The sequence below is a fragment of the Henckelia pumila genome, chromosome 2 (genome assembly GCF_033568475.1).
Source record: "Henckelia pumila isolate YLH828 chromosome 2, ASM3356847v2, whole genome shotgun sequence".
Lineage (NCBI taxonomy): Eukaryota > Viridiplantae > Streptophyta > Magnoliopsida > Lamiales > Gesneriaceae > Henckelia > Henckelia pumila.
In genome coordinates this window covers 157,320,106-157,336,024 of record NC_133121.1, presented here as the reverse complement: position 1 = coordinate 157,336,024, position 15,919 = coordinate 157,320,106, and the positions used below count along the sequence as shown (strand labels likewise).

Below are 15,919 nucleotides of genomic sequence, written 5' to 3'. Positions count from 1 at the left end.
AGAAGAGCAAGGAGTCGGACCGGCGGGTGATGCATGAGTGTGTTATGTGATGAGTGTGTTACGTACTGAGTATGTTTGTGTCAAGTTAATGAACTAAATGTTGTTAGGTTGATTGAAGAAAATACGCTTTAATTGTTTCAAATTGTTATGATTTGGTTTGTAAACTATTTTGAAATGTTTTTAAGTAAGGTTTGATGTATGCATACATCTTTCAAAAATTTTCTTTTCCGCACAGTGTTTTATGGTCATGTTAGTTTGGTAACATCTTCATCGGTTGAGGGCGTTACAGTTTGGTATCAGAGCAGTTCGCTCTGGGTTTTCTTAAAACACTCATGCATACTCGCCACGACTCCAACGCTCTGTCTTCATCTCTGTAAGTTATGATGTTTATTCGATCATGTGTATGATAATGCGATGAGATAATGTATGCATGTTACATGTTAAAGTATATTTACGTATTGAATTGTGACTAAGCGGTGTGGATAATATTGGACTTTAGGATTATGGCATCACGTAGGGGAAATAACACCAACGCCAATGCCGCTAACAACAACCATAATGATTGCGGGCCAGATAGTGAGAACAATCAAAACAACCAGTTTTTGACGGGATTAACTGCTCTGCTTCAAGAGCAAAGCCGTGCTCAGGGAGCTCAAATCCAACAGTTGCTTCAAGCCCAGACAGCTAATGCTGGAAATAACCATCCTGCGGCTAATCAAAACCCTATCTACAAAAGGTTCTTAGAGTTGGGACCACCTGAGTTCAAAGGAGAGACTGATCCTTTGATTGCGGAACAATGGTTCCAAGCTATGGAGACTGCTTTTGAATTCATGCAGATCACGGATGTGGATAGATTGAGATGTGCTACCTATATGTTCTGTGATGACGCTCGTGTTTGGTGGAATGGAGCCAAAGCAGCGTTGAACCTAACCACCCTTACTTGGAATGGATTCAATGATGTGTTCTACGGCAAATATTTCACGGTGAGCAACCGAAACAGGTTGGCTAGAGAGTTTTTGGAGATTCGTCAAGGAAACATGTCAATTGCGGAGTATGTAAAGAAGTTTGAAAGGGGGAGATACTTTGTACCGATGATTAATGGTGATCCTGCTGAAGAGTTGAAACATTTCACAGAAGGATTGAATGCCTTCATCAGAAAGGATGTTAGACTAAGTGGAGCGAAAAATTACAAAGATGCGGTGGATCAGGCCATGCTGTCCGAAAAGGACAGAAACGACATTATCAGAGAGTCACAAGCAAAAAGATCTAGTTATCAGAATTGGGACCAACAAGGAAATGCTAACAGAAAGAGACCGTACCAAGCTCCACCCCAACACCGACCATACCAACAGCAACAACATCGACCTCAGGGGCAGAAACAATTGGCTCTACCAGCACCAAAACCGGCGATTGCACCAACAGCTTGTCAAAAATGTGGAAAACTTCACTCAGGTCAATGCATGGCAGGGACTGGAGTATGTTTACTTTGCAAAAAGCCAGTGCACTATCGAAAAGATTGCCCTCAATCCAAAGAACCAGTAAGAGGACGAGTTTTTGCAATGGCACATGATCAAGTGGATCCGAATACAGCTATAGTTACAGGTATGATTAATGTTTCCAGTAATCCCACTCATGTCTTAATTGATACTGGAGCTACACATTCATTCATATCTGTTGAATTTGTTAATAAATCGGGTTTAGTACCTGATAAGTCAACATCGAGATTTAGTATATCCTTGCCTTTAGGGGAAGAATTGAGTAGTGATTTGATAATCAGAGGATGCAGTATACAGATGCAAGGTCATGAGTTGTATGCTGATCTTATTATCCTCAAAATGTCGGACTTTGACGTGATATTTGGTATGGATTGGTTGTCTTGTTACGAGGCTACCATAGACTGTAAACGGAGGACGGTTTCCTTGAAAACTAAGGATGGAGAAACGTTTCTATTCCATGCCACACCGAAAAATAATTCATCTCTTTTAATTTCAGTAGGTAAGGCATGGCAAGTGTTAAATAAAGGATGTGCAGGTTTCCTCGCAAGTGTCACTTGCGACCAAGAATTACCTCGATCGAAACTTGAAGACGTCAAGGTAGTGAGAGATTTCCCAGAAGTATTTCCTGATGATATTGCAGGATTACCTCCAGCTAGGGAGGTAGAATTTGGGATTGAATTAATGCCCGGAACCCAACCAGCTTCCAAAGCACCATACAGATTAGCACCGACTGAAATGAAAGAATTGAAGGAGCAACTACAAGAGCTACTCAATAAAGGCTTTATTAGATCGAGTATATCGCCTTGGGGTGCACCGATATTGTTTGTCAAGAAGAAAGATGGGTCTATGAGACTGTGCATCGATTATAGAGAGCTGAATCGAGTAACAGTGAAGAACAAATATCCACTGCCAAGGATTGATGATTTTTTTGATCAGTTACAAGGGGCAGTAGTATTCTCCAAGATCGATTTGAGATCAGGTTATCACCAATTGAAGGTGAAAGATGAAGATATTCATAAGACGGCTTTCAGGACTCGTTATGGCCACTACGAGTTTTTAGTCATGCCATTTGGAGTTACCAATGCACCGGCAGTATTCATGGATCTTATGAACAGAGTGTTTCAGCCTTTCTTAGATCAGTTTGTCATAGTATTCATAGATGACATACTGATTTACTCTCGTAGTTCAGATGAGCATCGTCAGCATCTAACTACAGTCTTGCAAATTCTGAAAGAAAAACAATTGTTTGCTAAGTTCAGTAAGTGTGAATTTTGGCTGGAACAGATTGCATTTTTGGGTCACATAGTTTTGGCTAAGGGAATAGAGGTTGATCCAGCAAAGATAGAAGCAATTAAAAATTGGGTTACTCCAAAGAATGCTACAGAGATACGGAGTTTCTTGGGATTAGCGGGTTACTATAGGAGATTCATTCAGGATTTCTCCAAGATAGCGCTACCACTAACGTCATTAACTCGCAAAAGTGTGAAGTTTGAATGGTCTAATCAGTGTGAGAAAAGCTTTTTAGTGTTAAAAAAAAAGTTGATGACAGCACCAGTACTAGCCATACCAGAAGGAACAGGTCGATTCATAATTTATACAGATGCTTCCAAGAGTGGATTAGGGGCTGTCTTGATGCAAGATGGAAAGGTGATAGCATATGCTTCACGACAGTTGAAGATTCATGAAAAGAATTACCCTACCCATGACCTTGAATTGGCAGCAGTTGTCTTCGCACTCAAACTGTGGAGACATTACCTTTATGGTGAGAAGTGTCAGATTTTCACTGATCATAAAAGTTTGAAGTACTTCTTCACCCAGAAGGAGTTGAACATGAGGCAGATAAGATGGATCGAATTGGTGAAAGATTATGACTGTGATATTAGCTACCACCCGGGTAAAGCTAATGTAGTCGCAGATGCTTTGAGTCGTAAATCTGCAACCTTGAACAGAATGACAACTCAACAAGAGTTGATTGCAGATTTTGAACGACTCAGATTGGAAGTAGTTGAGCCGATGGAAGTTTGTGCCCTATCAGCCTTAACAATGGTTCCAAGTTTGCTCGACAAGATTCGAACAGGTCAGGCTTCAGACCAGCAATTATTAACTTGGAAACTTAAAGATGAAGCTAAAGGGGGTGCATTGTATACAGTGAAGGATGGGATCGTGCATCACAAAGGGCGAAAGTGGGTACCAGCAGTAGATTCACTGAGGGAAGATGTGATGACTGAGGCTCACACTGTACCATATTCTATTCATCCAGGGAGTACAAAGATGTTCAAGGATTTACAGATGCTATACTGGTGGCCAGGTATGAAGAAAGACATCGTTAAGTTTGTTAGCGAATGTTTGACATGTCAACAGGTCAAAGTTGAACATCAAAGGCCAGCAGGACTTCTGAAACCATTACACATTCCCACTTGGAAATGGGAAGATGTCACCATGGACTTTGTGATTGGACTTCCAATTACAGAACGAAGAATGAATTCAATATGGATAATAGTTGACAGGTTGACGAAGTCAGCTCACTTTTTACCAGTTAGAAACAACTTCTCGATGAATCAATATGCAGAGTTGTATATTCGAGAGGTAGTTAGATTGCATGGAGTTCCAGCAAGGATAGTCTCTGACAGGGATCCCAAGTTCACATCGAACTTTTGGAAGAGTCTACATCATGGATTGGGGACAAAGTTAGCCTTCAGTACAGCTTTTCATCCACAAACAGATGGACAATCTGAGCGAGTGATTCAGATACTGGAGGATTTACTTAGGGCTTGCATGATTGACTTCGGAGGAAATTGGGAATCGAAGTTTCCTTTAGTGGAGTTCACATATAACAATAGTTATCAAGCTACTATTGGAATGGCTCCTTATGAGGCTTTGTATGGGAGAAAGTGCAGGACTCCATTGCATTGGGATGAAGTTGGAGAAAGAGCTATATTGGGGCCAGAAATAGTGCAACAGACAATCAACTTGATAGCAAAAGTCAAGGACAGAATGTTGACAGCACAGAGTCGACAGAAAAGCTACGCCGATAAGAGGCGTAGAGACTTGGAGTTTTAGGTAGGTGATCATGTGTTCTTGAAAGTGTCACCTTGGAAAGGAGTTTTGAGATTTGGGAAGAAAGGAAAGCTGAGCCCGAGATATATAGGACCTTTCGAGATCCTAGACAAGGTTGGAGCAAGAGCTTATCGATTAGCATTGCCTCCAAATCTAGAAGGAGTACACGACGTCTTCCATGTCTCGATGTTGAGGAAGTATATCTCAAATCCTTCCCATGTCATTCGTCATGAACCAGTTCAGTGGACGCCAGACTTGTCATATGAAGAGGTACCTATCCAAATTTTGGATACACAAGTCCGAAAGTTGAGAAACAAAGAGATCAAGATGGTAAAGGTCTTATGGCGCAATCACTTAGTGGAAGAGGCTACTTGGGAGACTGAACAAGATATGCGTAGCCGATACCCAAAATTATTTGGTGAGTCGAATTTCGAGGACAAAATTCTTTTAAGGAGGGTAGAGTTGTAAGGTCCAAATCCACTAAACTCACTTAGATGATTTTTAAATAATTTTTATGATTTTATACCATAAATTATTTAAGTTATGATTTAATGATTATGGTTTAATGATATAATTATTTTATGTTTAACGCTTTCAATTAAGTTTATGATTTCAGGGCGAGTTTGATTCTGGATTCATGGAACGAGACTAACCTATGCACGAGATCGTAAGAAATATTATTACGAGAATTTCAAGTATAATATTCATATGTTTATAATGTACGAACCAAGAAAGGAAATATTATCAGCCCGAGTCGAGACGTGTTGGGCTGACTGCGTTTTAGTAGCCGACACACATTACGTATTGAATTTTGATTATTGCACTCAACCACCACTTACCCCATCATCAATTGCATGTCTTCTTGACTTATTCATTCCTTCACTTCACGTTTCCTTCATCACTTTCTGCTTCCTTCTTCTTCTTGGTTCATCAATCGATTTCTTCAAGATCTTCACCATCCAAGTTCCAAATCTCGTTCGTGCCGTGGTTAGCTTGTTGCCAAAAATCCGGATCAACTCCATCTTCATTTCAAGGCAAGTTTTTCAACTAGTATTTTAAGGTTTTGAAACCCATTCAAGATTATAATTATTTTTATATGAAAATATGTATGTTGAGATATGTATGCATGATTTTCAAGAATTTCAAGAGCATGAAGTTTAGATTTTAAGGGTTTGAAGAGCATGTTATGTGATAGTATGAAATCGTGAAGTATACGTCGTTCTTGTCATGTTCTTGAATTTGATTCAAGAGCTACATGTTTCATCTAAGTTTTTATGTGTTCTTGAAGTTTCAAGGGATGTTTTATTTAAAGGATATAGCTGGAGGAGTAGAAAATATCATATTTTGAATTATTGAATTAGTTTGAGTGAAAGTTTTGAAATGTTACTTATGTTGGATTGTTCCGGATTAGCGGCACTTGTTACTATTTTGAAGATCAAAATTAGTGTAGTGATCCAAATTATATGAGGCCAATTGAATTTGAAAAACAACTTATTTATCTACAACTTTTATGTTTTGAGTTTTGTCAAAATCATTTTGGAAGATTGGTCAAAAGCATCCCAAAGTGTGTCGAGTGTTTTGATTTCCCGGCAGTGACACATCTGGGAAGAATGAGCATAACGTTTTACTGAAAATTCCAATTAAGGTGAAGTTTTCTGCATTAGAAATCCAAGATCAAGGGCTAAAACTTTCATGTTTACCACTTTTCCGAATTCCGACTGCAAAATAGAGTTTAAGAATGAACAAGCAGACCCATCAGCAGGGTATGCGCGCCCGCGCCCAAAAAGTAGCGCCCCCGCGCATGGCCTTCTGATTTGAAGCTTTATTTATGTTATTTTGGGGTCCTAAATTCATGGTTATGATCTTTAAAGGCTTATAAAGTATATTTAAGAATTCTTATGCAAAAAGTTTCAAGTTTTAAGTCAAGAACAACTTACGTGGATTGATTACGTTATGTGACGCATGTACATGTCTATGTTTCATTCATGAAACCTATGTTCAATATGAAAGTATGATTTTTATCACTTATGACGTGCATGAAGTTATCGAGTAAAGTTTAATGTTAATGAAAAGAAAGTTATGACAGAAATTACGATGATATGATGATGCTTCATAAGAAAATGATATGTTATAATGATATGATGATGAAATGAAAGATGATGAATCATGAATGAATAATTTTATGATGAAGCATGAAGATATGATATGTTGATGCATAAAAATATTTTGATGTTTTATGTGTTTTTGTGGTGGCAATACGGGACTGGTACTCCAGTTTGGGCTCCGGAGGGACCTTTCCAAATATGGCTCAATGTACGGGTTAGGTCCTCCGGGATGAGCTCCGGAGGGGCCTCCGAAAATGAAAGAATGTTACGAGGCGTAATGCCATATGATTGTTGATCAACAAGAAAAGATGAATGTGCCCATTATGACGGTTGCCACAATTTCGCATAATTCGTCACCAAATGATAAGTTTATATTATGTTATGTTATGTTATGTTATGTTATGTTATGTTATGTTATGTTACGTTTAATTGATAATTGAAATCTCATGATTTTTACTGCATACTCTTGCTGAGTCTTTAGACTCACTATACTTGAATGGTGCAGGTAATGAGGAAGACATTTATGCATATGTCGACGAGTTCAATGCCGGACATGAAGAAGAGCAAGGAGTCGGACCGGCGGGCGATGCATGAGTGTGTTATGTGATGAGTGTGTTACGTACTGAGTATGTTTGTGTCAAGTTAATGAACTAAATGTTGTTAGGTTAATTGAAGAAAATACGCTTTAATTGTTTCAAATTGTTATGATTTGGTTTGTAAACTATTTTGAAATGTTTTTAAGTAAGGTTTGATGTATGCATACATCTTTCAAAAATTTTCTTTTCCGCACAGTGTTTTATGGTCATGTTAGTTTGGTAACATCTTCATCGGTTGAGGGCGTTACAGATTTCCTCAGGGAGGTGGAGCTAGCTCTAGTGCTGCCGTCGCACTACCACCTCAACCCCATCGTCGCTCCCTCCCTGATTATATCAAAGATTTGACCGCTTTTTCTCATTATCAAAATGAGTACATGGTCGCGACTACTGCTCACCTCTAATCTGTGGAGGCCATGATCCGTGGGATTACCACTCAACTTGGTCTTGATGCATCCGCTTTCCCTGGAACTCAGTCGTATCCGCCACCGTTCCATTTTCAATATGCTGCCCCTTCTCGTGCATTTCAGAGTACTGCCACTACAAGAAAATATGGAAACAACAACATAGATATAACAACGCTTTGATCATGAAAGTATTGTTAAATGTTTTTTGTTGACCTTTAACAACGCTTTTAATTAAAAGCGTTGTCTATGAGCGCCATTTTCGTCTCAACGACAACACTTTTAATAAAAACGTTGTTAATTGTGTTGTTTAAAATGTCTACAACAACGATTATTATAAACGTCGTGGATGAGCGTGTTTTCAGAAATATATACATATACATGGATACACAAATATATACATTGAATGGATACATACACATATAATTAGTCTCTTTCTCTCTCCTTCCAAAAGCCATTCCCGCGATCCCCTTTCTCCCCGAACCCTAGCAGCCTCTCCATGTCGTCGATTTGCCTCCATAGCCTCTGGAAAGCTACCGGTTGAAGCTAGAAAAGGTAAGATATCGTACTTGGCTTCAATTTAATACCAAAATGTTGAGGAATCTCGGGCCAAAGCTCAAACCATCACGTCTCGTTCGCGATTGGAGCTGCGCAGGTTCTTGTTCTTTGTGACTGTGCTATTTTTGGTCGTCTCTTGGTTTTCCAGCTTCTCTCAATCGATCGTCTCTCCCTTTCACTCAATTGATCATCTCCCCTACTCTGCATTGCTCTGTCTGAAATTAGCCACCGAAAAACTACCAATTGCATAGTTGGTTCGACGCTGGGTAAGATTCTTCCTTTGCATGGAGCTCCTGTAGATTCTCTTTAGATGAAATCTGATTTCTGCTAAATCCTTTAACGTTTTTCATATTGTACATTGTGGTTCCTGAACTGCGAATGCTATTTTCGACCTTAGATGTATTTCAACTTCAGCATCCAAGTTGTTGCTCCCGATGCCTTTTGTCTATTCAAGATCTGAGCCATTAGATGTACCAGTTGAAATTTTATGATATTTTGGTATATTTTAAAATGAAATCGTGCTTATGAGAATGTTTTTTTAAATAATTCCTTTACTGATCTGTTTATGATCCTCCCTAAGAGAAAAATATTGGTTCCGATTATGCTTATTTTGATGGAAATCAATGTTCTATATTCGCAGCTTGTGAGAAAGTTCACATTAGCATTGTAGACTGATCAAGGGGGCCAAGTACGTCTACGCCGGAGACTCTCACTCCTCCGTAGATGCACGAGTCGACATCTCCAAGCTGGAGATAAAGGCTACGCTCAAACATCACCAAGTCGAAGGTGTCTCCTGGTTCATTCGGTTATTCGTAATGAGAGAAATCCGATTACGTGAATTTTATCACACTTTCTTGTGAATTTTTTTAAAATATTATTATTCTAATTGATATTGTGAATATATACATTCGGCAGTATGGTAATATATTGTGATCTAAAATAGAGTTGATTTCACGTTGAGTTTCTGGAGGTACTTTAACAAATAATGTTGCTTGGTTTTGTCTCTATTCATGTTTTACAGCAATGATTCTACTTTCTGTTTCATGATTTAGTGCAAGGAGTTTCTTTTTTAACGTTTCTCTTTTCTTTTTTTTGGTTAATTTACATTCATTTATATGGAGTAGTTGTTATTTGAATTCCAAGTTTGTGTCGTATAGCTTTTGAATTGCATCTTCACGGATGGAGATGCACCCTTGCCTCATATCACTTCTCGTTACCTGAGAATAAAGTAAGTGCTCGATAACTGTCATTATTAAAACTTTTGAACGATAAATCCCAGCAGCTACTTGGGTGTTTGATTATGAACATGAGAGGACATACATTTGCCAAACTCCCCACTGTTACTTGGTCAAGAGCCATTGTATCTTCAACACGGGTTATGTTTTGTAGTGTAGTATTATATGTGTGAGATTTATGAGGTTAAACAAACTAACGAGTGTACAGTGATGGTGATTCGCCGAAAAGGAAGAGATTCAAGTGATTATTTGAATTTGATTCTTTGTGTTCCTTCAAATGATATCATTAACTCTGTTAACAACTTTTACTATTTGGAGCTGATCCAGCAGTTTAGTCATGTCTACTTGATTTTATTTTTATAAATGTATATATCGCGATTTGATTTCGATGTTTACATATTTGTTTCTCATGATAAACTGAATTAGATGGCGATTCGTTGCTGCAGCAAAAAAGAGTAGGAAATTTTCCGCAGCAAAGTGTTTTGCTTTCAGATCAGAGCATCACCGACACATCACCTCCCAACTTGGTTTTCGAGTTGCGGTGGGCACTTGATTCTTTTTCCTAAACTTCTTGTTCTAGCTTTTGTTCCATGAGTTTAATTGTACAATTTATCTTGATTTCGTTTGCAGAAATAAACCAGAGGAAGTGGAGCAGCAGCTGAGTCCGAGGCCAAGAAAAACTCCGACTTTATCATCCAGCGAACGTGCATCTTTCCACTCTCAGGGCCCCAAGGTATGAGACTTTTCATGGGCTAAATTTTTTTTTTTTTCCTTTTCTTTTTACTCGATCTTTGAATTTGAAGAGTTTTTTTGGCTATTTACAAGCAATCTTGTTGATTTCAGCTGATTAAGAGGTTGTAATCGAGCTTAGGTAGAATATTGACAAAGCAAAGCTCGTTTTCCATCTGTGACTAGAATTGTTCAGCTGTGAAACCTCTGTTCTCTGCAGTGAAACCATTTTTATTTGGTACCTGCTCGATTAGTTTCTTATTCAAGGAATTTTAAGGTTGATTTCAGTCCCTAAATTATAAAGATTGAATTCTTTTTGCAAAATTGCGCCTCTATTGATTCGTGAAAACTGTTATTCTAGTTTTGCTGAGATTAAACCATGCATGCTAATGTGTAACTGTATACTCAAAGAATTTGCTGGAGTACTGTTCTTGATTCCTTTTTGACATGCTTGATACTGTCTTAATTCCAAGTTTGTTGGTTCCCCAAATGGGAGCGACTGGTGCAAGGCTAGATCTGATTTTTTTTTTCTTGCATTACTTGTTGGTTAATATCTTTTTGACATAACATTCATATATAAAATAAAATAAACCTCCTTGATTTTGTTTATTAAAAGAAAATTTTAAAAGTAATTTTGACATTTGTGTTATATATTTTATGTTCCGCTCTACTAGTAAATATTTAATTGTCTAGGTTTTTTAATGGAGAGTGCGACGAGACAAAGATGAAGAACATGATATTTGCACTTTGCCCCCTCTTTTTCATTCTCCTTCCGAACTTTTTCCCTTCCCTCTTCTCTCCCTTGTCCCGTGCGTTTCCTTCACTCCTCTCTGTATGCAATTCTTCAATTTCTCACTTTTAGTTTCATTTGCATTATTTTTTAACTCTGAATTTTTCATTCATTTTTTTTCTTTTTCAGGAATGGAATGCTCTGAAGCCCATGCACTTGAATTTACTGAATGGTGCTATGCAAGGAGTGATTGTGCGCCTTGTTTTCCTCTTTACGTATTTTCCGTTTAATTTGAGTGGATAATTATTGATCTAATGCAATTCTTTTTTTGGGAACAGTCTGACGATTATAGATCGAGGGTGGTGTGGTCTCCTTTTCCTGATCAAGGATTGAATCCATGTCAGGACTTCTTCAAGTCTCAGAGTACGTGCTTCATTAAATTATTGTGTTGGAACGTTATGCCACCAATACTAGGATCAAAGATCTCTGTTTTAGATTTTCTTACATTTTTTTCCTTAAAAAATTAATTCGATAAGAAGCATTTATAATCTTGTAATTCCAGTCCTCTTCTTTGAAATTCCAGCACGAGTTTAAAATTTCACGCTGATGGTTTAGATATCTAAATTTCGTGTGAAATCCTTTCGTCGTACCTAAGATCTGCCGAAAAGATCCAGGGGTTATATTCAGGTGTTTCTCGACGGAGGACTGAATCAACAGAGAATGGGGGTATGCAAATTCTTACCTAATTCTCTGTATTTTTTAGTAAGTATGAGGACTAAATACAGTTTCATATCGAAGTGGGTAGTTTTATTTCTTCTTCTTCTTCTTTTTATTCTTTCTTTCTTCAAATATTTTTTATGTTGTCGTTGTTGCTAAAATATTCATTTTATTGAGCTGGAAATTGTCCCACGAAATAGTGTTGCTAGTTTTTATTTTTTACTTGTTTCATTTTCGAATCTAATGTATGGTGACATGGATTTATCGTGTTTTGTTAGGTACATATTCTTCTGTACAAAGAGGTTCCTTTGAGGAAATTTAAGAGGTCTGATTCTGTATAGCGTCGTATCCGCAGACCTTTCACTGTTTTTGAAATGGAAGCCCTAGTTCAGGCTGTTGAGAAACTTGGGACATGACGGTATGTTTGGTGAAACTATATGCTAAAATTATATGATTAAGGGTATGGTGATACATGATTGCTGAAACCTTTACGAAGATAGTTTCACACATAATACATCATATTTTTTGGCTTCCTTAACTATTTTGTTTGTTTTGGGGTCATAGTTGCCCCATACTTAAACATAGTTTCTCAAGTGAACGCAATATGAGGACTAATATAGCCAAAATTTAGTCCAATTCATGCTTGCGTTGCGTTGTATGAATAAATTTTTCATACTCAATCTTCTTTCCTTAATTCCTTTTAGCATTGTACAAATTTATATTTATGTATTTGAGTGGACTTTGTGCCTCCTTGCTCTGTTCTGGATTTAAGTTCCATATTTTACTGAAATCTATTGTTTCGATCTAGATTTATAGGGAGATTTGAGAAAGGTATGGAGTGGAGTACTCTGAAGTTGAGATATATAGGCATGATTATGGTCAACCTTGGGGTAAATATAGCCAGGTCTCATTCTCTCTTCTCTGTGAATTGTAATGAAGTTTAAATATTTAAGTTTATTTTTCATTTTTATCTATTCATATTTGTTTTATGTTTGTTTGTTCTTATTTTTAATAATTTACAGTATGGAGATACAAATTAAAGAAAAATATATTTTGGGGTTTTGATGAAAGCTCGAGACGCTAACATGTGCTGAAGGGAATATTCAAAGTTTCTCGAGACTAATTCATAGTTTTTTACTAGTGTTTATTGAATTAGAATTCTATTATTTTTTATATTCGAATGATTATAAAATTGGACGATTGTATATTAAATTTTATTTTACAAATTTTTTATTTTTGAGTGATTTATAATATTGAAAATTTGTGAATTAAATTTTAATTTTTTTTGTTTTTTATTCGAAAAAGGACAAAGCTTTTTTCGCGTTGTCTACGTGGCTGAAAAAGCGTTGTTAAAGCTAGTGTTGTAAAAAAGCCCGCTCAACGACAACGCTTTTTCCACGTTGTTTTTTCTCAAAACGACAACGCGGAAAAAGGGGATAATTAATGAATACGTCCCTAAAGTTTTCTAACTTTTTCAAAAATATACTAACACTTTTTTCGTTCCCAATTACGTCCCTCTTTTAATAAAAAGTTTCCCTGATATGTCCTCCAAACTAAAAATTTCCTATACTACCCTTATATTGATATTTTGTATTAAATTTTCCTTATGTCTCAAAATTATGGTATCAAAGCCTAGGTAATTTTATTCAGATTTTATATTATTCATTAAATCATACTTTTCTTTGTTGATGAAGAGATTTTCAACAAACCATAGATTCAAACGAGAGTTTGAACCAGAAGGATTTCATTTACATGAAATCCCATAAAAAAGTGAATCTATTTAAAATAGATTCTTTACAACAAAAGTTAAAAATACTTGGGTCTTTTATACGCTCTGAAGAGATTAAAAAATATGATTTCTAATTCTCAATTTTTTAGAAATTACACCAGATTCCTCTAAAATCTCCGGAGATCTTAGAGAAATTCAAAAGACGGTACAGTATTACAGTATTTCTTAGAGAAACAAGAAGAAATTTTTGGAAATCTAAAAATCTTCAAACAAAAATCATAAATCTAGAACACACCTCTGGTTCTAGAAAAAGAAATACACGAGGAAGGTTACCACTCTCGTTTGGTACCGAACATTTGCTACATCAGAAAGGTAAAACCAAAATGGTACAAAACCTTTAACTGATGAAGAAATAATGATTAATCTTATAAAAGCAGTATCAGAGAAAAAAACTATCTGATGACTACTTTAGAAAGATTAAATCTCGATGATCTACAAGATCTTGCATATTCATTTGCGAATCTCAAAGTAGTAGATCTAAAAATGAATTCCCCTGAGGGTGAACAACTCATAGGGAATCCTCCAAGATATGTGGTTAAAACAAAAGAACCACATAGTGAGTTCCATGTTGGGGAAAATTCACATTCAGTAGGAACCAGGTCAAGAAGGAGTAAGATACCACTACATCAAACTTCTTATGGAAAAACTGTTTTAGATCCGATACATCCTTAAGGGGTTATGTTAAACCTTGATGTTCTGGACTTCAAAAAACAGAGAAGATCTCATAGATGATTGGACATCAGCTATAAGCATAGCAGCAGGAACTTTAGATCTCAATAAAGAAGTATTTATCAAACTTCTGGAAATGATTCTAATGGGATCTGTTAAGATAGCTTGGGAAATGACCATACCAGAGACTAAAGAATCAGTCTTAGCAGGAGAATCTCTAAGAAAAAATGGAGGAAGAATGGCCACCCTATTCAAGGCACAATTTATAGGAGTGGATTATTATAATAATCAAGATACAGAGAAGAAAAGAAGATATACTCAAACTCTATATAGTATCGAATTGCACGATATTTGTTTAGTTAATGAATACATTATGTAATTCACTAAATACAGATGAAATTCGGGAGTCGAGGAAAATATAGCTATTCAGCTATTTTTTGCAAAGATGCCAAGTTTCTGGAGAGAAATGTTGATAAAATAACACGTTTCAGGTAATCCAGATACATTGGCAAAAAGATAAGGGGTGTTAATAAGCATACTCCTCTATGTTGTAGAGAAAATGATCTCCCTACGGTTATTGGGGGTAGATCACACGGATTTAAGAGGAGGAGATTCAGAAATAATCCCTACAATAAAAAAATGAGAAGTTCTTGGAAACAAAGAACATTTTGGTCCAAACAAAAGGCCAGATCCTATAGATCGGAAAAAAGAAGTGGACCTACAAGAACATCCCCAGCAACAAGCTCATCACAAAGCAGGGGAAGAACACCATCTAGAAGAACTTTCAGAGAACTCATATAAGAGCAAGTGAAAGTTTCAAGGATTGCAACTGCTGGACATGTGGAGCAAGAGGACATATATCTACAAACTATCCAGAAAAAGAGAAAAAAAAAGGAGTTAAACTCTTTGAAGCAACACCGGATATGGATGATGCGGTCTTCTTTCAAGATCTACTCCAAGTATATCAATCTGAGGATATCCCCTCAGATGAAAGTATATACGAAGAAGAGATATTATTTAGCCAAGAAGGATATGAGGATGAATCTGAATCAGAATCAGAATAAGGAAGGAGTGTTTTGACATGAATCACATGAGAGTTTGACTGGGTTTTTTAGTCAAACCATGATATCTCATAATATGGTCTAAAGGATTATGAGAGAAAATCCAACATTACAGAAGTACCAATGATTTTCGGCATGACAAGTAAAAAGAGTCTTAGGAAACCTAGGGCTTAGACAAAGGAGACATCATTTGATTTACAAAGTATCCAGAAGGGAAATGGCAATCCCTATGGAGTTGACGAGTAATCAAATAGAGATGCAGTTAATTTCTTTTGAAGAAATAAGAGAGGAATTGCAAAAGCTGAAAAGTGAGGTAGCAAGGACGATGTCTTATATTCATATTGGAGCAATCCAAATAATGATCAAGGCAAATTTTAAAGAAGGAATATATTCACCTATAGATATCGTAGTATGCGATAAAAGAATTGAGAATATTCAAGATGCTGTTCTGGGTACTATCTCAGGAAATCTATGTGCAGGAAAAATTGTAGGAGTTATTTATTCGAGAATAGCCTACAATTTAGCTGACAGAGACTTTAGTCGAGCCTTGACGTTGCATCAAAACTTCAAGGAAAAAATATTAATGAAGGAAGGTAATACGCCATATTCTATTACATATCAAATTTCATATGCTCTTTCTAATACTCACCATTCTGAATTATTTATTAGAAATGAGTTTATTGAAATCCCAGAGATTTTTGGGAAAGTTGCTCAAGCAATATACCCGGAAAGAATCGAGTTTCCTTTAATATAGGAAACATACATTCAAATTCAAG

General features: G+C 36.6%; 2 protein-coding genes and 1 long non-coding RNA gene across 5 annotated transcripts; all 3 read left to right on the top strand.

The window, feature by feature from the left end:
* Positions 1-503: 503 nt before the first annotated feature.
* LOC140878766 (uncharacterized) lies at positions 504-4,556 on the top strand. The gene is made up of 6 exons (XM_073282384.1): positions 504-1,602; positions 1,702-2,156; positions 3,003-3,258; positions 3,406-3,734; positions 3,858-4,303; positions 4,394-4,556. Exons 1-6 carry the CDS (start codon positions 504-506, stop codon positions 4,554-4,556), a joined length of 2,748 nt encoding a protein of 915 aa, XP_073138485.1.
* A 3,012-nt stretch (positions 4,557-7,568) lies between these two features.
* On the top strand, positions 7,569-9,972 carry LOC140885375 (uncharacterized). Of its 2 annotated transcripts, XR_012150897.1 has the most exons (4): positions 7,569-8,210; positions 8,311-8,479; positions 8,854-8,999; positions 9,895-9,972. It is a non-coding gene; the product is annotated as an uncharacterized lncRNA (long non-coding RNA). The 2 variants fall into 2 exon arrangements; XR_012150896.1 differs by having other exon boundaries at positions 7,569-8,479.
* Positions 9,973-10,319: 347 nt separating this feature from the next.
* Positions 10,320-12,792, top strand: LOC140885447 (O-fucosyltransferase 31-like). Of its 2 annotated transcripts, XM_073292405.1 has the most exons (7): positions 10,320-10,454; positions 11,097-11,159; positions 11,246-11,330; positions 11,563-11,633; positions 11,903-11,949; positions 12,433-12,528; positions 12,647-12,792. In XM_073292405.1, the coding sequence occupies exons 2-7, from the start codon at positions 11,118-11,120 to the stop codon at positions 12,687-12,689; spliced, it is 384 nt and encodes a 127-aa protein (XP_073148506.1). In that variant the 5' UTR covers positions 10,320-10,454; positions 11,097-11,117; the 3' UTR covers positions 12,690-12,792. The 2 variants fall into 2 exon arrangements, 1 of the variants encoding a protein (XP_073148506.1); XR_012150946.1 differs by lacking the exons at positions 10,320-10,454; positions 11,903-11,949; positions 12,647-12,792 and having other exon boundaries at positions 11,095-11,159; positions 11,491-11,633; positions 12,433-12,527.
* The last annotated feature ends 3,127 nt before the right edge of the window (positions 12,793-15,919 follow it).